Here is a 22,510-nt window from a genome sequence, read left to right as displayed (position 1 = left end):
AGTTTGTGATGTTAGTTTGACCTCTGCTCAGTGACCACACTCTACTTAAGACATGTGGAGGTCAGCTGACACCTTTCATTTATAGCTTCCAGACAACAACAGAAAGGTCAATAATTATAAACACATGTTTTAAACTAAATGCCCATATTGTTTCTCTTCCTACAACATCAGTGCCTACGTTGTTTCCTTAGGACTACTTTAAGTATTTGTTTGTATGATGTCTTCAAAAAGGACATGAGACCTCACTTTAGATTCATACAAAGTAAGTACACTATATGTTCAATCATTTTTATTTCATGGTCTCTCTTTGACTGTCTGTTGGTCTGTTTGTGTCGTTCAGGAAAAAACAAGTAGAGTTTCTTTTCAGAGGGAGACATTGCGGTCTTTTTATATTCAAAAGGACAGACTATTGTTTCACCTTGAAGTTACACATTCCAGCTGTCCAATATTTTACATTGATGGTGCTCTCTAATGTCTCACCAGMGGTCCTCACACCTCSTTAACAGAGCATGCAAGAGTCAGTACATTGRGGAGTGAACATCTTAAAATGATGAGTTCCTTTGTACCTTTGTAATATGCAACTACATAGAGTTGTGTCTTATCTTTTATTCTCTTACCAATATCAATGTTTTTGTTGTCACTGCAGCAATATATGTAAGAAATCATACATGAATAGCCCTAAATACTTTAAACAATGTAAAAGATGTGCAATGCCTGTATTTATTTACAACCCCTCATTAACAATATATTATATAACAATTATAAATGAGTATTTGAACTCAAAAAAACATTGGTAAAACTACATGGATGCCTAAAAAGAAAGAAAGCATTACATTTACAYTATGATATCYCGGCTCAGTTRACAGGAAATGTTCACATGTGTTCTCCAGCAATAGAGCCACGTTCTAACTTGCCAGCACTCTAGTCAGGATACATTCAAACATTGAAATAGAGATACATTGATATCATGGTTTTAAGGAAAAGTTACAAAATAATGAACACTTTTTATACCATTGTACAATATATGATAGAAAATGAGATTGTTATTTATGTTAACAAACTACAAACGACATGCAGTGCATCTTCCTAGCATTCCTTGCATGATGCATGATGTCATCTTGTTGTGTTCATTTGCCACTAGTCTTTAAGTTTGATGGTCTGTCTCATCTACTCAATCAGTGCATCCACATAATGTTCAGTCAACCCTTGTCTTAAATCTGCTTTACAAAGCTACGTGTGGTAAAATGTCTAGCCTTGAGTCTATGGGCAGCCTGCCACACCCGGGTTTACAGCCATTTTGATCTGTCCATACTCCACCGTCTCTGTGGCTGGGGGCCTCTGCTTCCTTGCCTGATTTCTTTGCCGGCCTATTTTCACATCAGCGTAAACAACAACCTCGTCAACGCTTTCTGAAAAGTGAAAGAAAAGCTGTTGTACAATCTGGACGTGAAACAAAATGTCATGTTTATTCAACATTTCAAATTTATGTTCTGGACGTGAAACTAAATTACTTATAACATTTTACCTGAAGTATKAAATCTGGATCTTTGTTTCTTGCATAGATGGTTAATAACGACAAACAGTGCAAGTAGTGTGAGAGTTCCAACAGTCAGAGCCACAGACACTGTCACAGCTACTGAAGGYAACTGGGAAGAGACAACTAGAAAGAAAACATCAGAACARAACACTTGTTGACCATGTAAATGAAACAGAGTTGTACTCTTAATTCAAAAGGTGGGAATGAAACTGTCCTGAGATTACCTGYGCAGGCCAAGGAGAGATCAATAGTGGAGCTGCTGCTGCTAACTTTATMCTGAACCATACAGGTCAGGGTTCCTGTCACATCACTCTTCAGTATGATGACACTGCTCTGGTAGTGGACATAGGCTACACTCCTGGTCAGATTCTGTCCATTCAGGGTCCAGCTGTACTGAAGACCATCTCCCTCTGAGGAGCATGTGACCACGATCTCTCCATGAGGCAGACAGAGGTGAGACAACACTGGCTCTGACACCGTGGCTGACAGACACAAACACAAGAGATTACTCTAATACCCTAACTCTGATTCATTAAAACATATCAAAAGTATTGTATGATGTAACAATATACTCTCTKTGTGTTGTACTACTGCTGCCAAGTCCTACAGTACAAACCTATTGAAGTACTGACATCCTGGCGACCTTTCAGAAATCCCCCTTTTCCACCGTGAAATGGATGAATGTATTTAGGCCTAACTAAAAAATAAAACAATTATGTACCTTGTATCTCAAGTAGCATGTTGACTCTGCGCAACACTTTTCCTGTTGAATTATATGTTTCCAATTGATAATCTCCACTGTCTTCCTCTATAACTCTGTCCAGTSTGAATGTTCCATTGTTAAAGAACTCAGAGCGATTCACATAATCCTGATGCAATTTAYATCTCCAGTCTTCTCCAGTTTTGAAGTMKAGAATACGTTTATCACATMTCTTCAATGTTATTMCTTCATTACTGCTGTCTGCAGCCAGCTGTAWGGACAAAGATTCTCCCAGAGCCSCATAGCATTGATGAGTTCCATTCTTGTGYGAGAGATTACAGGCCACGGCACTAACTGTGGAGCAATGATCTTAGGTCAGCATGTTATGATATGGGGACAAGGTTAGTGTWYGGACATAGACAAACACTATACAGCATACACTTCCACACTCCATTCCCCCAGGGGACAGCAACAGGCCATTCTTGAACATGGGAGACATTCTTACTAATCTGCTAGAGAAKCAGTTGYTATTTAAGTATAACTTTTGTATGACTAAATCCTTTGTAAAAGGTCTAATGCTTTAATATTAAATCCTTTCTGCACTCCGAATTGATATTAATTTTATGAATAGGCCCGTTTTATTTTGTCTGGCTTGCCGTTTCAAATAAAGTTGAAMCTTTTTTGCTCAAATAATTWAAWWWWWTMTATCGGTATGTGTAGACAAGGCCATAAACAAATAGGTKAACTGAGATATGACTAAAGATTTAATCAGGGTGATTTTTCCACAAAGAGACAGGTCGTTTTTTTCTGGATTGAAGTAAAACTTTGTTTTAAAAAGCATGTTGACGAGTTAGTGAAGAAATTAAGAATTAAGTTGGGCTTCTTCTATAGGAATAGYSRCTTTCATTAAATAGTAGAAAACAGATCATTCAGTCTACATTAATTCCTGTCATAGATTATGGTGATATTACATACATGAATGCAGCTACCAGTGTTTTGAAGCCCTTGGACACAATTTATCATAGAACACTTTGTTTTATAACATCTGACAGTTTTYACACCACTGTATCTTTTATAATAAAGTTAATTGGACCTCACTAAAAACACGTAGGTCACTTCCTTATCCTGTTTTTGTTTATAAAGCCTTAGTCAATAAACTACCAATTTACTTAACATCATTGTTGAAATATAGAAACTCAGATTACAACAGGAGATCACAGGGTTGGTTAATGATGGAGACTCCACGTGTTTCCACAGAGTTGGATAAATCTTTATATAATATTTGCAATTGATTTAATTTTGTGTTTTAAATTGTGTATAATTGTATTTTCTTTATTGTTCCATGCGCAAATTGGCAAATGACACCTACAGTAGGTCTCAATGTGTTTTTCCCTGGTTAAATAAAAGTTAATAAGAATTTATCTATATTATTTAACTTTCTATTAAAATGTTTTGTAGTGAGATAATTTCTTTCTTTCGGGATATGAATACGTATGTCATATCACTGTCAGACCATTTTATTGGTAAACTATATGGTAATATAAACCTTTTTGTTATCCAATAGGTAATATAGCACACTTATCATAATTTGGTTATAATCCAGAGAGGTTAGAAKATTATCTAGATCCTCTATGAGGCTGTTGAGGGATCCAAATTGTGGATTTAAAAGAAAACATTAATCATCAAACTCTCCTTCRAGACTCATATTAAACATCTCCAATCCAAAAATAAATCTAGAATCGGCTTTCTATTCCGCAACAAAGTCTCCTTCACACACGCCGCCAAACATACCCTAGTAAAACTGACTATSCTACCGATCCTCGACTTCGGCGATGTCATTTACAAATATCCTCCAACACTCTACTCWGCAAACTGGATGCAGTCTATCACAGTGCCATCCATTTTGTCACCAAAGCCCCATATACCACCCACCACCTTGACCTGTATGCTCTAATCGGCTGGCCCTCGCTACATATTCGTCGCCAGACCGACTGGCTRCAGGTCATCTATAAGTCTTTGCTAGGTAAAGCTCTGCCTTATCTCAGCTCACTGGTCACGATAACAACACCCACTCGTAGAACGCGCTCCAGGTATATCTCACTGGTCATCCCCAAAGCCAACACCTCCTTTGACGGCCTTTCCTTCCAGTTCTCTGCTGCCAATGACTGGAACAAATTGCTAAAATCTCTGAAGCTGGAGACTCATATCTTATATTTCTCTCACTAACTTTAAACATCAGCTATCCGAGCAGCTAACGGATCGCTGCAGCTGTACATAGCCCATCTGTAAATAGCCCATCCAATCTACCTACCTCATCCCCATATTGTTTTTATTWACTTTTTTGCTCTTTTGCACACCAGTATTTCTACTTGCACACTCATCATCTGCTCATCTATCACTCCAGTGTAAATTTGCTGAATTGTAATTACTTGTTACTATGGCCTGTTCGTTGCCTTACCTCCTCATGCCATTTGCACACACTGTATATAGACTTTATTTTTTTTCTATTGTGTTATTGACTGTACGCTTGTTGATTCCATTTGTAACTCTGTGTTGTTGTTTGTGTTGCACTGCTTTGCTTTATCTTGGCCAGGTCGCAGWTGTAAATGAGAACTTGTTCTCAACTAGCTTACCTGGTTAAATAAAGGTGAAATAAAATAAAATAAAATAAAAATCAGCTTACAATTTATACCTCGGTTTTTAAACCCTGGATTTCTATCCCCTTGATATTATTGTTGGATCTGATTTTAATAACYAACATTTCGATTGCCATAATAAATAGATATGCCGATAGTGGACAGCCTTGTTAAGGTCCTCTTGACAGTTTAATACTTTCACAGATGTAGCCATTATTTACTTTTTTACGCTATACATAACTTTAACCCATTGTATAAGAGATTCTCAAAAATTGAAATATTCCGGGCATTTATATTTAAATTGCAGTCATACTTTATCAAAAGCCTTTTCAAAGTCAGCTATGAATACCAGGCGTGGTTTCCCAGATTGTTCATAGTGTTCTATCYTTTCCAGGACTTGTCTTATATCATCTCCAATGTATCGTCCATGTTAAAAACCTGTGTGACTAGGATGAATAATGTCCGACAATACCTTTTAAATTCTATGCGCTATTCATTTTGCTAGAATTTTTGTATCACAACACTGAAGTGTAAGGGGCGTCCACATTATTAAATGGACTGGATCTTTATATTTACCACTTGGGTCCTGTTTGATTAATAATTAAATCAGTCCTTCTTGTTGAGTATCTGATAATCTACCATTTTTATAGGAGTGGTTAAAACATGCAATAARGGTCCTCTGAGTACATCAAAAAAGGATTYYTYTACKTCAACTGGTATTCCATCCAGCRCTGGAGTTTTCCCGGACTTAAAGGCTTTAATTGCATCAAGAAGTTCCTCCTCTCCAATTTGGCCTTCACATGAATCTTGCTGTACAGCTGTTAATTTCACAGTACTAATAAATACAATTTTACTTCGGTTAATGGAGATGTATGAGACTGAAATTAAAACATGTGCGTAAACTACTTTGCTTTCTCTTTCAAAGTATTGTTTGGTGGATCTTTCATTTGTAACAACTTTCTGTAAATCATTTTTGTTAGAAATTCAATAAAACAATAATTTGGTGCATTTTTCCCAATTCATTTGTTTTAATATATTACACTTGATCTTTCTTGAATGGGTTCCTCCATCTCTCTTAGTATTTCCTCTAACTTATTCTGTGCCTCTATGGTACAGTTTTTTATTGCCATCTATCTGTAAAATTAGTACTTCTATTTACTTTGTTAATATGAACTCTGTTGACCTAAATTGCTTTTGTTTTAAAGATGAGTATTGAATTGCATGCCCTCTAAAGGCACATTTAAAAGTGTCCCATACAATAAGGGGATCMGCTGTARCRWCAGTATGTTATGTCAGAAGAAGTCAGTTCCTCATTCTTCTGTTCTAGTTAAAAACWAGTTATTATCAAATAGGCTTTGATAAAAATGTCCAATATCCTAACCCACATGGAAATTCTGTAAGAGTAATGTGTATGCCAATTATTTGATGGTCAGACTGCATTATATCCCCTATCAACACTTTTAAAACTTTTTGTGAGAACAAGAATTACATAAGAAAGTAGTCAAGACGACTAGCTTGACTGAGCCTCCGCTATGTATATCTCACTAGGTCAGGATATGTAAGCCTCCATATATCCACTAGTTCCAATATATCCATGATATATGTGATTTCCTTAAGTGCAGGAGGGTGATAGTTTGCAATATGATTTCCTTTACGGCCATTGAGGTATTTAAAACCGTATTATAATCTCCCACCATAATAATAGAGTCTTGTATTGCTTGTAGGCTTGATCAATTATTATATATATTTTCAAAGATACCTAGACTTACGATTACACCAATATTAGCAGGCTAGTTAATCGGTTTAGTAACAAGTATGTAAGTGTATGTCTGTGATGCATTAATGTAAGTCTGAAGGTGCAAAATATAACAATAATGCAATACCAAATATTCACATTTTTGCTAAGCAAACATTTTATATATCTCAGTTCTTGATTATTTATCTAACACTTGTTATTAGTGCATACGTACTGATTATTATTATTTTGTGTACATTTTGTCACTATGTAATCTAATAAATGTAATTTGGATTAGCAGAACATGTTCAAATATTAGCATCATTGTTGTTTGTGTCTTATTAAGGCTTGTCTAGGCCTCTGTTCTGTGTAATATCATGTCTCACCTTGTACTGCTGCTGCTACTGCTGCTGTCACCACCAGAACTATAGTAATCACAGGATCCATTTCTCTTCAGGCTGCACAAGACGAGTGACATTTAGCAGAATTCTCACAGGAGCACTACCATAAATACTGAGTGAATTGGCGTGAACTGATCATAATGTGGTGATACTCGACAAATGAAAGACAGGCTTGTAGAGAAGACAATGTGCATGTTTTTCAGGGTGACAAACAGATTTTGACACTTTTGTAAGCAGTGCATACCTAGTGTGAACAGAAAACCACAAGTATACTGTGCCTGCTTGTAAACTTGTAAACTTAAAAAACACTTAACTTGTTGTTAGGTATTTACTACTTTGCCATATTATTAAATGATGATTGTCCACAGGTGAGGTGGATGAATAGAGTCAATTAAATATCTAAAATATAATCCAAAGAACATAATTTAAAGGTCACTAACAATAACCCTTATTAACTGCAATGGAATAAAGATAATAAAATACAGAAAAACAATTAAATTCTCTGATCCAATACAACCATTATCAAAATCATTGTAGAGATCCTGACAATAGTTCCCAATGTTGGTATTTCTTTAAAAATATATATATTTCAAAATTCAATACTGTTACAGTCTTTTTTCTTGTTGTAAATATTGGTTTTGTTAGTAATGGTACCTTGGGAATGTTCATTCTGTATGGGCCAGTTTCCCGGTCCGAGATTAAGTCTAGTCCGCAAACTGAAAAACATAATCAATAAAGAATGCCTATTGAAATAGCTTTTTAGTCCAGGACTAGTGACGCCGGCAAACCAGCAAATCATTCATATATGTTCAACCATATAATTTTCCATTATAATCACAAAATATTATCAATTGCATGCAATTTATAGTACCTGGAGTGTTTCTATGTATACAGTGCTTCCTGAAAGTATTTAGACCCTTGACTTTTTACACGTTTTGTTACTACAGGCCTTATCCTAAAATGTATTAAATCGTTTTTTTCATCCCTCATCAATCTACACACAATACCCCATTGACAAACCAAAAACAGTTTCTTTTTTTTTTTTTGCAAATGTATAAGAAAAAACTGAAATATGACATTTGCATAGTATTTCACCTTTGTTGAACCACCTTTTGCAGCGATTACAGCCTCAAGTATTCTTGGGTATGACGCTACAATCTTGGCACACCTGTATTTGATAAGTTTCTCCCATTCTTCTCTCTAGCTCTGTCAGGTTGGATGGGGAGCGTTCCTTAACAGCTATTTTCAGGTCTCTCCAGAGATGTTCGTTCGGGCTGGGCCATTCAAGAACATTCAGAGACTTGTCCCGAAGCCACTCCTGCGTTGTCTTGGCTATGTGCTTCGGTTCTTTGTCCTGTTGGAAGGTGAACCTTTGCCCCAGTCTGAGGTCTGAGCACTCTGGAGCAAGTTTTCATCAAGGATCCCTGTGTACTTTGCGCCGTTCATCTTTGCCTCGATCCTGACTAGTCTCCCAAAATATCCCCACAGCATGATGCTGCCACCACCATACTTCACCGTAGGGATGGTGCCAGGTTTCCTCCAGACGAGACGCTTGGCATTCAGGACAAAGATTTCAATCTTGTTTTCATCAGAACAGAGACTCTTGTTTTCATGGTCTGAGAGTCTTTAGGTATCGTTTGGCAAACTCCAAGTGAGCTATCATGTACCTGAGGTGGCTTCCGTCTGGCCACTCTACCATAAAGGCCTGATTGGTGGAGTGCTGCAGAGATGGTTGTCCTTCTGGAAGGTTCTCCCATCTCCACAGAGGAACTCTAGACCTCTGTCAGAGTGACCATCAGGTTTTGGTAACCACACTTACAAAGGCCTTCTCCCAATTGGCTCGTTTGGCCGGACGGCCAGCTCTAGGAAGAGTCTTGGTGGTTCCAAACTTCTTCCATTTAATAATGATGGAGGCCACTGTGTTCTTGGGGACCTTCAATGCAAACCCTTCCCCAGATCTGTTCCTCGACAAAATTCTGTCTCGGAGCTCTACAGACGATTCCTTTGATTATTGGCTTGGTTTTTCCTCTGACATGCACTGTCATTTGTGGGACCTTATTTTTTACAGGTGTGTGCCTTTCTAAATCATATCCAATCAATTGAATTTACCACAGATGGACTCCAATTAAGTTGTAGAAACATCTCAAGAATGATCAACGAGAACAGGATTCAACTGAGCTCAATTTCGAGTCTCATAGCAAAGGGTCTGCAAACGTATGCAAATAAGGCATTTCAGATTTTTTTTAAACATTTAAAACATTTCTAAGAACCTGTTTTCGCTTTGTCATTATGGTGTATTGTGTGTAGATTGCTGGGTATTTTTGGTGGGGAATCCATTTTAGAATAAGGCTGTAATGTAACAAAATGTGGAAAAGGTCAAGGGGTTTAAATACTTTCAAAAGACACTGTTGTCACGACTTCCGCCGAAGTTGGTGCCTCTCCTTGTTCGGGCGGCATTCGGCGGTCGTCGTCACCGGCTTTCTAGCTGCCACCGATCTACGTTTCTTTTTTCATTTGTTTTGTCTTGATTGTACACACCTGGTTCCCAGTACGTTATAATTTTTTCCCTATCTAACCCTCTGGTTTCCATGATATTTTGTGCGTGATTGTTCCTTGTTTAGTGTTAGTCTTCTGTGTTATGGTGTGTTTTCCCTGCGTGTAATTTATGGTTGATTATTTTTCGAGTAAAGTACGTTATTTCACTCAGTTCTGTGTCCTGCGCCTGACTACGTCCTCACCTCTGCACACTGACACTTGACAACTGTACATATACATACCAGTCCAGAGTACCAGTCAAACGTTTGGACACACCTAGTCAGGTTTTTTTTTTTTTTTTTTTTACTATTTTCTACATTGTAAAATAATAGTGAAGATATCAAAACGATTAAATAACACATATGGAATCATATAGTAACCAAAAAAGTGAAAAACAAATCAAAATATATTTTATATTTCAGATTCTTCAAGGTAACCAACCAGCCTTGCCTACAGCTTTGCACACTCTTGGCATTCTCTCAACCAGCTTCACCTTGAAAGCTTTTTCAAAAGTCTTGAAGGAGTTCCCACGTATGCTGAGCATTTGTAGGCTGCTTTTTCTTCACTCTGCAGTCCAACTCATCCCAAATCAATTGGGTTGAGGTCGGGTGATTCTGGAGGCCAGGTCATCTGATGCAGCACTCCATCCCTCTCATTCTTGGTCATATAGCCCTTATACAACCTGGAGGTGTTTTGGTCATTGTCCTGTTGAATAACAAATGATAGTCCCACTATGTGCAAACCAAATGGGATGGTGTATCGCTGCAGAATGCTGTGATAGCCATGCTGGTTAAGTGTGCATTGAATTATATATAAATCACTGACAGTGTCACCAGCAAAGCACCCCCACACCATCACATCTTCTCCTCCATGCTTCACAGTGGGAACTACACATGCGGAGATCATCCGTCCACCTACCCTGCGTCTCACAAAGACACAGAGGTTGTAACCCAAAAATCTCAAATTTGTACTCATCAGACCGAAGAACAGATTTCCACCGGTCTAATGTCCATTGCTTGTGTTTCTTGACCCAAGCAAGCCTCTTCTTATTATTAGTGTCTTTTAGTCGTGGTTCCCTTGCAGCAATTCGGCCATGAAGGCCTGATTCACGCAGTCTCCTCTGAAAAGTTGATGTTGAGATGTGTCTGTTACTTGAACTCTGTGAAGCATTTATTTGGGCTGAAATACTTCTCCMCKGCAGCAGAGATAACTCTGTATCTTCCGTTCCTGAGGCGGTCCTAATGAGAACAAGTTTCATCATAGCGCTTGATGGTTTTTGCGACTGCACTTGAAGAGACGTTCAAAGTTATTTTTCTCTCACAAAAGTTCTTGGAATTTTCCGCATTGATTGACCTTCATGTCTTATGGACTGTCATTTCTCTTTGATTATTTGAGATGTTCTTGCCATAATATGGACTTGGTCTTTTACCAAATAGGGCTATCTTCTGTATACCACCCATACCTTCTCACAACACAACTGATTGGCTCAAACACATTAATAAGGAAATAAATTCCTAAAATTAAGTTTTAAAAGGCCCACCTGTTAATTTAAATGTGTTCCAGGTGACTATCTCATGAAGCTGGTTGAGAGAATGACAGAATTGTGCAAAGCTGTCATCAAGGCAAAAGGTGGCTACTTTGAAGAATCTCAAATATAAAAAACATTTTGATTTGATTAACACTTTTTTAGTTCCTAAATGATTGCATGTGTTATTTCATAGTTTTGATGTTCTCACTATTATTCTACAATGTAGAAAATAGTACAAATAAAGAAAAACCCTTGAATGAGTTTGTTTACATGTAATAACAAGATGTTATACGTTATGGTGTTCCATTCAAAACAACATTAATTGTCATCTAGCTTTCAACACAGGAAGAACATCAGATACTGTAGACATAAACATGAAAACAGAGTGGGAGGAACACTTCTTCAGAAGTGGTTCTCATGCACTGCCATGCTCAACGGATGGAGTATTTTTGAAGAGAAATGCATAACGCTTTGAGGAAACAGGTCACTCCACATGGGGCTTTTTACAGTTTACAGTTTAGTCATTTAGAAATTGCTGTTATCCAGTGTGACTTACAGTTAGTTGCATTTCATCTAGATAAAAATGTAGAGACCAGGAACAATATATAGCCTTGGGCTCATCCAAACTGACGGCCGCTTGACAGCACAAAAACATCATGTGGCCGTACTTGCATTAGCCTCAAATCAGCCCGCGAAACGCAGCAACTTTTACAGTTAAGTTAGGAACCAATCATACACAGGCAGTTAGGAAGTCTCGAGAAACAGCCCCGTGATTAGATGCAACTTTTCGGGAAGTAGAAACCAATATACAACAGGCATTTAGAAAAGCCAAGGCTAGCTTTTTCCAAGCAGAAATTTTGCTCCTGCAACACAAACTCAAAAAGGTTCTGGGACACTATTGAAAGTCCAGGAGAATAGAAATCTCCTTCCAGGCTGCCACTGCACTGAGATAGGAAACACGTCACGCACCGACAAATCCAGCTAAATTGAGAATTTCAATAAGCATTTGTCTACGGCTGGCCATGCTTCCCACCTGGCTACCCTACCCCGGTCAACAGCACTGCACCCCCACAGCTACTCGCCCAAGCCTTCCCCATTTCTCCTTCTCCCAAAAATTTGCATCCTGTAGCTCTAACTCCAAAAAAGTTCTGGGTACTGTAAAGTCCATGGAAAACAAGAGCACCTCCTCCCAGCTGCCCACTGCACTGAGGCTAGGTAAACGGTCACCACTGATAAGTCCGTGATAATCGAAAACTTCACACAACATTTCTCAATGGCTGGCCATGCCTTCCTCCTGGCGACTCCAACCTTGGCCAACAGCCCCCCCCCCCGCTGCTACTCGCCCAAGCTCCCCAGCTTCTCCTTTACCCATATCCAGATAGCAGAGATGTTCTGAAAGAGCTGGAAAACCTGGACCCATACAAATCAGCTGGGCTTGACAATCTGGACCCCTTATTTCTGAAACTGTCCGCCGCCATTGTCGCACCCCCTATTACCAGCCTGTTCAACCTCTCCTTCGTATCATCTGAGATCCCCAAGGATTGGAAAGCTGCCGGGTCATCCCCTCTTCAAAGGGGGGACACCCTGGACCCAAACTGTTACAGACCTATATCCATCCTGCCCTGCCTATCTAAGGTCTTCGAAAGCCAAGTCAACAAACAGATCACTGACCATCTCGAATCCCACCGTACCTTCTCCGCTGGCAATCCGGTTTCCGAGCCGGTCACGGGTGCACCTCAGCCACGCTCAAGGTACTAAACGATATCATAACCGCCATCGATAAAAGACATTACTGTTCAGCCGTCTTCATCGACTGGCCAAGGCTTTCGACTCTGTCAATCACCATATTCTTATCGGCAGACTCAGTAGCCTCGGTTTTTCTAATGACTGCCTTGCTGGTTCACCAACTACTTTGGCAGAACAGAGTTCAGTGTGTCAAATCGGAGGGCATGTTGTCCGGTCTCTGGCAGTCTCTATGGGGGTACCACAGGGTTCATTCTCGGGCCGACTCTTTTCTCTGTATACATCAATGATGTTGCTCTTGCTGCGGGCGATTCCCTGATCCACCTCTACGCAGACGACACCATTCTATATACTTCCGGCCTTCCTTGGACACTGTGCTATCTAACCTCAAACGAGCTTCAATGCCATACAACACTCCTTCCGTGGCCTCCAACTGCTCTTAAACGCTAGTAAAACCAAATGCATGCTTTTCAACCGTTCGCTGCCTGCACCCGCACGCCGACTAGCATCACCACCCTGGACGGTTCCGACCTAGAATATGTGGACATCTATAAGTACCTAGGTGTCTGGCTAGACTGCAAACTCTCCTTCCAGACTCATATCAACATCTCCAATCCAAAATCAAATCAAGAATCGGCTTTCTATTCCGCAACAAGCCTCCTTCACTCACGCCGCCAAACTTACCCTAGTAAAACTGACTATCCTACGATCCTCGACTTCGGCGATGTCATCTACAAAATAGCTTCCAATACTCTACTCAGCAAACTGGATGCAGTTTATCACAGTGCCATTCGTTTTGTTACTAAAGCACTCTTATACGACCCACCACTGCGACCTGTATGCTAGTCGGCTGGCCCTCGCTACATGTTCGTCGTCAGACCCACTGGCTCACAGGTCATCTACAAGGCTATGCTAGGTAAAGTGCCGCCTTATCTCAGTTCACTGGTCACGATGGCTACACCCACCCGCAGCACGCGCTCCAGCAGGTGTATCTCACTGATCATCCCTAAAGCCAAAACCTCATTTGGACGCCTTTCCTTCCAGTTCTCTGCTGCCTGCGACTGGAAGAATTTCAAAATCTCTGAAGTTGGAGACTTTTATCTCCCTCAACAACTTTAAAAATCTGCTATCCGAGCAGCTAACCGATCGCTGCAGCTGTACATAGTCCATCTGTAACTACCCACCCAATTTACCTACTCACCCCCCATATTGCTTTTATTTATTTACTTTTCTGCTCTTTTGCACACCAGTATCTCTTCTTGCACATGATCATCTGATGATTTATCACTCCAGTGTTATCTGCTAAATTGTAATTATTCGATTTATTGCCTACTCATGCCTTTTGCACACATTGTATATAGATTCTCTTTTTTTTCTACATGTTATTGACTTGTTTATTGTTTACTCCAGTGTAACTCTGTGTTGTCTGTTCACACTGCTATGCTTTATCTTGGCCAGGTCGCAGTTGCAAATGAGAACTTGTTCTCAACTAGCTACCTGGTTAAATAAAGGTGAAATAAAATAATAAATAAATAAAAATCCAGTCAGTTGATGTTCTAAAAGAGCTGCAAAATCTGGACCCCTACAAATCAGCCGGGCTAGATAACTGGACCCTTTCTTTCTAAAATTATCTGCTGAAATTGTTGCCACCCCTATTACTAGCCTGTTCAACCTCTCTTTCGTGTCGTTTGAAATTCCAAAGATTGGGAAGCAGCTGCGGTCATCCCCCTCTTCAAAGGGTGGGGGCACTCTTGACCAAACTGCTACAGACCTTATCTATCCTACCCTGCCTTTCTAAGGTCTTCGAAAGTCAAGTCAACAAACAGATTACCAACCATTTCGAATCCCACCATACCTTCTCCGCTATGCAATCTGGTTTCAGAGCTGGTCATGGGTGCACCTCAGCCACGCTCAAGGTCCTAAATGATATCTTAACGGCCATCGATAAGAAACAATACTGTGCAGCCGTAATCATTGACCTGGCCAAGGCTTTCGACTCTGTCAATCACCACATCCTCATCGGCAGACTCGCAGCCTTGGTTTCTCAAATGATTGCCTCGCCTGGTTCACCAACTACTTCTCTGATAGAGTTCAGTGTGTCAAATCGGAGGTTCTGTTGTCCGGGCCTCTGGCAGTCTCTATGGGGGTGCCACAGGGTTCAATTCTTGGACCGACTCTCTTCTCTGTATACATCAATGATGTCGCTCTTGCTGCTGGTGAGTCTCTGAATCCACCTCTACGCAGACAACACCATTCTGTATACTTCTGGCCCTTCTTTGACACTGTGTTAACTACCCTCCAGGCGAGCTTCATTGCCATAAACTCTCCTTCCATGGCCTCCAATTGCTCTTAAATACAAGTAAAACTAAATGCATGCTCTTCAACCAATCGCTGCCTGCACCTGCCCGCCTGTCCAACATCACTACTCTCGGAGGGCTCTGACTTAGAATATGTGGAAAACTACAAATACCTAGGTGTCTGGTTAGACTGTAAACTCTCCTTCCAGACTCACATCAAACATCTCCAATCCAAAGTTAAATCTAGAATTGGCTTCCTATTCCGCAAACAAAGCATCCTTCACTCATGCTGCCAAACATACCCTTGTAAAACTGACCATCCTACCAATCCTCGACTTCGGTGATGTCATTTACAAAATAGCCCAATACCCTACTCAATAAATTGGATGCAGTCTATCACAGTGCCATCCGTTTTGTCACCAAAGCCCCATATACTACCCACCACTGAGACCTGTACACTCTCATTGGCGCCTACGTTCATACTCGTCGCCAAACCCACTAGCTCCAGGTCATCTACAAGACCCTGCTAGGTAAAGTCCCCCATTATCTCAGCTCGCTGGTCACCATAGCAGCACCCACCTGTAGCACGCGCTCCAGCAGGTATATCTCTCTGGTCACCCCCAAAACCAACTCTTCCTTTGGCCGCCTCTCCTTCCAGTTCTCTGCTGCCAATGACTGGAACGAACTACAAAAATCTCTGAAACTGGAAACACTTATCTCCCCCGCTAGCTTTAAGCACCAGCTGTCAGAGCAGCTCATAGATTACTGCACCTGTACATAGCCCATCTATAATTTAGCCCAAACAACTACCTCTTTCCCTACTGTATTTATTTATTTATTTATTTTGCTCCTTTGCACCCCATTATTTCTATCTCTACCTTGCACATTCTTCCACTGCAAATCAACCATTCCAGTGTTTTACTTGCTATATTGTATTTTTCTTCGCCACCATGGCCTTTTTTTGCCTTCACCTCCCTTATCTCACCTCACTTGCTCACATTGTATATAGACTTATTTTTCTACTGTATTATTGAATGTATGTTTGTTTTACTCCATGTGTAACTCGGTGTTGTTGTATGTGTCGAACTGCTTTGCTTTATCTTGGCCAGGTCGCAATTGTAAATGAGAACTCGTTCTCATTGTTGAGGGAAAATTGACAAGGGAGAATTGTTGAGAGAGCATTGTTGAGGGAGTTAGCAAATAAGCAAATCACTGTACATTTTATACCTGCTGTAAAATGTGTATGTGAATAATAACATTTGATTTGAGTACCCATGTTAAATATACCTGTTTCATCAACATGTTACCATGTATTTGTGTATGGTATTGAAGCAAAGAAATGGCAGTTTGCTGCCCTAGTCATATCATCACATGAGGTAAGAGACTATTCAGACCAACAGTCAGCCATTTAATAATTTAAACCTGTTAGGGGAAAGTATGGTTTCCTCTGTTGTCTATGTTAAATGTGCTCTTYAGGATTTCAATTAAAGAGATGAGATGTGGCGTGTGGGCTCGTGGTTCCTCAGGCCGGTCGGTGGGCGTACCTCTGTGTCCCCATGCAGCCGGCTGGTAACCCACCGGTGTCACTCAGAGAGACGTCTCACTCAAACCCTCCTGCTCTGGAGCTCAGCTGGGGTCAGAGGGGGAGACGAGAGATTAACTGACCTCATTCAATAACAAATAGTAGGGAATAAGTGAGGTTAAAAAGAAAGATTGAAAACGGACCCTTATTACAGAAGCCTATGACTGTACAGCTACAGAATCTCAGGTATTGAATACTAGCAGGCCTACAGGAAATTGTTACTACTCCCATCAGATGGCAGGCCTATATTAAATAGTTACATCTCCCACCAGATAGCAGGCCTATATTAAATTCCTACATCTCAAATCAAATTAAATTGTATTTGTCACATACACATGGTTAGCAGATGTTAATGCAAGTGTAGCGAAATGCTTGTGCTTCTAGTTCCGACAATGCAGTAATAACCAACGAGTAATCTAACCTAACAATTTCACAACAACTACCTTATACACACACAAGTGTAAAGGGATGAAGAATATGTACATAAAAATATATGAACGAGTGATGGTACAGAACGGCATAGGCAAGATGCAGTAGATGGTATAGAGTACAGTATATACATATGAGATGAGTAATGTAGGGTATGTAAACATTATATTAAGTGGCATTGTTTAAAGTGGCTAGTGATACATTTATTACATCACTTTTTCCATTATTAAAGTGGCTGGAGTTGAGTCAGTATGTTGGCAGCGGCCACTAAATGTTAGTGGTGGCTGTTTAACAGTCTGTTGGCCTTGAGATAGAAGCTGTTTTTCAGTCTCTCGGTCCCTGCTTTGATGCACCTGTACTGACCTCGCCTTCTGGATGATAGCAGGGTGAACAGGCAGTGGCATGGGTGGTTGTTGTCCTTGATGATCTTTATGGCCTTCCCGTGACATCGGGTGGTGTAGGTGTCCTGGAGGGCAGGTAGTTTGCCCCCGGTAATGCGTTGTGCAGACCTCACTACCCTCTGGAGAGCCTTACGGTTGTGGGCCGTACCAGGTGGTGATACAGCCCGACAGGATGCTCTCGATTGTGCATCTGTAAAAGTTTGTGAGTGCTTTTGGTGACACGCTGAATTTCTTCAGCCTCCTAAGGTTGAAGAGGCGCTGCTGCGCCTTCTTCACCACACTGTCTGTGTGGGTGGACCAATTCAGTTTGTCCGTGATGTGTACGCCGAGGAACTTAAAACTTACTACCCTCTCCACTACTGTCCCGTCGATGTGGATAGGGGGGAGGCTCCCTCTGCTGTTTCCTGAAGTCCACGATCATCTCCTTTGTTTTGTTGACATTGAGTGRGAGGTTATTTTCCTGACACCACACTCCGAGGGCCCTCACCTCCTCCTTGTAGGCCGTCTCGTCGTTGTTGGTAATCAAGCCTACCACTGTAGTGTCGTCTGCAAACTTGATCATTGAGTGGGAGGCGTGCATGGCCACGCAGTCGTGGGTGAACAGGGAGTACAGGAGAGGGCTCAGAATGCACCCTTGTGGGGCCCCAGTGTTGAGGATCAGCGGGGTGGAGATGTTGTTACCTACCCTCACCACCTGGGGGTGGCCCGTCAGGAAGTCCAGTACCCAGTTGCACAGGGTGGGGTCGAGACCCAGGGTCTCGAGCTTGATGACGAGTTTGGAGGATACTATGGTGTTAAATGCTGAGCTGTAGTCGATGAATAGCATTCTCACATAGGTATTCCTCTTGTCCAGATGGGTTAGGGCAGTGTGCAGTGTGGTTGCGATTGCGTCGTCTGTGGACCTATTGGGGCGGTAAGCAAATTGGAGTGGGTCCAGGGTGTCATCCCACCAGATGGCAGGCCTATATTAAATAGCTACATCTCCCACCAGATGGCAGGCCTATATTAAATAGCTACATCTCCCACCAGATGGCAGGCCTYTATTAAATCCTCCCCGATCAGGTGGATGTGGGGGTTCAGGATGGTGGTGTGGACAGGCTTACTGTTCTTAGACCACACTGGGGGAGGAGTAACATACACACAAGACAACAGTCAGTCAATGAATAAGTCATTCTATGACTGCAGAAGTTGTCACACTGGTTTATGACTAGGTATGCCATATTCTCAAATCAATCAAATACAATTGTATTTGTCAAATGCGCCAAATACAACAGGTTTATACTTTACAGTGAAGTGCTTACTTATGAGCCCATTCCCAACCATTCAGAGTTCAAATGGAAGACAAATATTTGCTAAATAAAAAGGAAGTAGTAACAAAATGGAAAAAACAACGAGGCTATATACTCGGAATAGTAGTACTGAGCCAATGTGCAGGGTACGAGGTAGTAATGAGGCTATAAACTAGGAGTACCAGTACTGAGTCAATGTGCTGGGTACGAGGTAGTTGATAATAAATCAATCAATCAAATGTATTTATGAAGCCCTTCTTACATCAGCTGATGTCACAAAGTGCTGTACAGAAACCCAGTCTAAAACCCCAAACAGCAAGCAATACAGGTGAAGAAGCACGGTGGCTAGGAAAAACTCCCTAGAAAGGCCGGAACCTAGGAAGAAACCTATAGAGGAACCAGGCTATGCGGGGCGGCCAGTCCTCTTCTGGCTGTGCCAGGTGGAGATTATAACAGAACATGGCCAAGATGTTCAAATGTTCATAGATGACCAGCAGGGTCAGATAATAATAATCACAATGGTTGTAGAGGGTGCAACAGGTCAGCACCTCAGGAGTAAATGTCAGTTGGCTTTTCATAGCCGATCATTCAGAGTGTTTCTACCGCACCTGCTGTCTCTAGAGAGTTGAAAACAGCAGGTCTGGGACAAGGTAGCACGTTCGGTGAACAGGTCAGGGTTCCATAGCCGCAGACAGAACAGTTGAAACTGGAGTAGCAGCACGACCAGGTGGACTGGGAGTCATCAGGCCAGGTAGTCCTGAGGCATGGTCCTAGGGCTCAGGTCCCCCGAGAGAGAGAAAGAGGGAGAGAGAGAAAGAGAGAGAAAAAGAGAGAGAATTAGGGAGAGCATACTTAAATTCACAGAGGACACCGGATAAGACAGGAGAAATACTCCAGATATAACAGACTGACCCTAGCCCCGCGACACATAAATTATTGCAGCATAAATACTGGAGGCTGAGACAAGAGGGATCGGGAGACACCGTGGTCCCGTCTGATGATATCCCCAAACAGGGCCAAACAGGCAGGATATAACTCCCTCCACTTTACCAAAGCACAGCCTCCACATCACTAGAGGGATATCTTCAACCACCAACTTACTATCTTGAGACAAGGCCGAGTATAGCCCACAAATATTTCCCCCATGGCATGAACCCGAGAGAGGGCGCCAACCCTGACAGGAAGATCACGTCAGTGACTCAACCCACTCAAGTGATGCAACCCTCCTAGGGACGGCATGGAAGAGCACTAGTAAGCCAGTGACTCAGCCCCCGTAATAGGGTTTGAGGCAGAGAATCCCAGTGGAGACAGGGGAACATGCCAGGCAGAGACAGCAAGGGCGGTTCGTTGCTCCAGTGCCTTTCTATTCACCTTCACACTCCTGGGCCAGACTACATTCAATCATAGGACCTACTGAAGAGATGAGTCTTCAATAAAGACTTAAAGGTTGAGACCGAGTCTGCGTCTCTCACATGGGTAGGCAGACCATTCCATAAAAATGGAGCTCTATAGGAGAAAGCCCTGCCTCCAACTGTTTGCTTAGAAATTCTAGGGACAGTAAGGAGGCCTGTGTCTTGTGACCATAGCGTACGTGTAGGTATGTACGGCAGGACCAAATCGGAAAGATAGGTAGGAGCAAGCCCATGTAATGCTTTGTAGGTTAGCAGTAAAACCTTGAAATCAGCCATCACCTTAACAGGAAGCCAGTGTAGAGAGTCTAGCACTGGAGTAATATGATCAAATATTTTGGTTCTAGTCAAGATTCTAGCAGCCGTGTTAAGCACTAACTGAAGTTTATTTAGTGCTTTATCCGGTTAGCCAGAAAGTAGTGCATTGCAGTAGTCTAACCTAGAAGTAACAAAAGCATGGATACATTTTTCTACATCATTTTTGGACAGAAAATGTCTGATCTTTGCAATGTTACGTAGATGGAAAAAATCTGTCCTTGAAACAGTCTTGATACATTCGTCAAAAGAGAGGTCATGGTACAGAGTAACGCCAAGGTCCTTAACAGTTTTTTTTGAGACGACTGTACAAGCATCAAGATTAATTGTCAGATTCAACAGAAGATCTCTTTGTTTCTTGGGACCTAGAACGAGCATCTCTGTTTTGTCCGAGTTTTAAAGTAGAACATTTGCCGCCATCCACTATCTTATGTCTGAAACACAGGCTTTCAGGGATGGCAATTTTGAGGCTTCACCATGTTTCATCGAAATGTACAGCTGTGTGTCGTCCGCATAGCAGTGAAAGTTAACATTATGTTTTCCGAATGACATGACCAAGAAGTAAAATATATAGTGAAAACAATAGTGGTCCTAAAACGGAGCCTTGAGGAACACCGAAATTTACAGTTGATTTGTCAGAGGACAAACCATCTACAGAGACAAACTGATATCTTTCCGACAGATGAGATCTAAACCAGGCCAGAACTTGTCCGTGCAGACCAATTTGGGTTTCCAATCTCTCCAAAAGAATGTGGTGATTGATGGTATCAAAAGCAGCACTAAGGTCTAGGAGCACGAGGACAGATGCAGAGCCTCGGTCTGACGCCATTAAAAGGTAATTTAATAGTTTTTTATATTTTCTGGGTCAAGGTTTGGCTATTTCAACAGAGGCTTTATTACTGCCACTTTTAGTGAGTTTGGTACACATCCCGTGGATAGGGAGACGTTTATTATGTTTATGTTTGCACATTTGTGGCCTACTGGAGGTCATTTTGCAGGGCTCTGGCAGTGCTCCTCCTTGCACAAAGGCGGAGGTAGCGGTCCTGCTACTGGGTTGTTGCCCTCCTACGGCCTCCTCCACGTCTCCTGATGTACTGGCCTGTCTCCTGGTAGCGCCTCCATGCTCTGGACACTACGCTGACAGACACAGCAAACCTTCTTGCCACAGCTCGCATTGATGTGCCATCCTGGATGAGCTGCACTACCTGAGCCACTTGTGTGGGTTGTAAACTCCGTCTCATGCTACCACTAGAGTGAAAGCACCAATGTGTGTAAGCATTCAAAAGTGACCAAAACATCAGCCAGGAAGCATAGGAACTGAGAAGTGGTCTGTGGTCACCACCTGCAGAATCACTCCTTTATTGGGGGTGTCTTGCTAATTGCCTATAATTTCCACCTTTTGTCTATTCCATTTGCACAACAGCATGTGAAATTTATTGTCAATCAGTGTTGCTTCCTAAGTGGACAGTTTGATTTCACAGAAGTGTGATTGACTTGGAGTTACATTGTGTTGTTTAAGTGTTCCCTTTATTTTTTTGAGCAGTGTATATATACAGTACCAGTCAAAACTTTGGAGACAGCTGCTCATTCAAGTGTTTATCTATATTTTTAATAGAATAATAGTGAAGACATCAACACTACGAAATAACACGTGGAATAATGTAGTCACCAAAAAAAATGTTAGATTCTTCAAAGTAGCAACCCTTTGCCTTGATGACAGGCGGGCTCGTGGTTCCTCAGGCCGGTTGGTGGGCGTCCCTCTGTGTCCCTACGCAGCCGGCTGGTCACCCACCGGTGTCACACCGAGAGACGTCTAACGCAAACCCTCCTGCTCACCCAATGTCAGGCCTACAAGAGAAGTGAAAAAGATTTTTAAATGATCCTATATTAAATAGCTACATCTCCCACCATATAGCAGGCCTATATTGAATTGTTATACCTCCCACTAGATAGCAGGCCTATATCAAATTGCT

At 41.5% G+C, this 22,510-nt stretch overlaps 1 protein-coding gene across 1 annotated transcript; it reads right to left on the bottom strand.

The window, feature by feature from the left end:
* Positions 1-283: 283 nt before the first annotated feature.
* LOC111964397 (uncharacterized) lies at positions 284-7,158 on the bottom strand. The gene is made up of 5 exons (XM_070443723.1): positions 6,995-7,158; positions 2,259-2,591; positions 1,762-2,019; positions 1,526-1,660; positions 284-1,409 (listed from the first exon to the last, which is right to left on the bottom strand). Exons 1-5 carry the CDS (start codon positions 7,053-7,055, stop codon positions 1,261-1,263), a joined length of 936 nt encoding a protein of 311 aa, XP_070299824.1. The 5' UTR covers positions 7,056-7,158; the 3' UTR covers positions 284-1,260.
* Between the last annotated feature and the right edge of the window lie 15,352 nt (positions 7,159-22,510).

The sequence above is a fragment of the Salvelinus sp. IW2-2015 genome, linkage group LG5 (genome assembly GCF_002910315.2).
Source record: "Salvelinus sp. IW2-2015 linkage group LG5, ASM291031v2, whole genome shotgun sequence".
Taxonomy (NCBI): domain Eukaryota; kingdom Metazoa; phylum Chordata; class Actinopteri; order Salmoniformes; family Salmonidae; genus Salvelinus; species Salvelinus sp. IW2-2015.
This window is presented reverse-complemented; position numbering and strand designations above follow the sequence as displayed.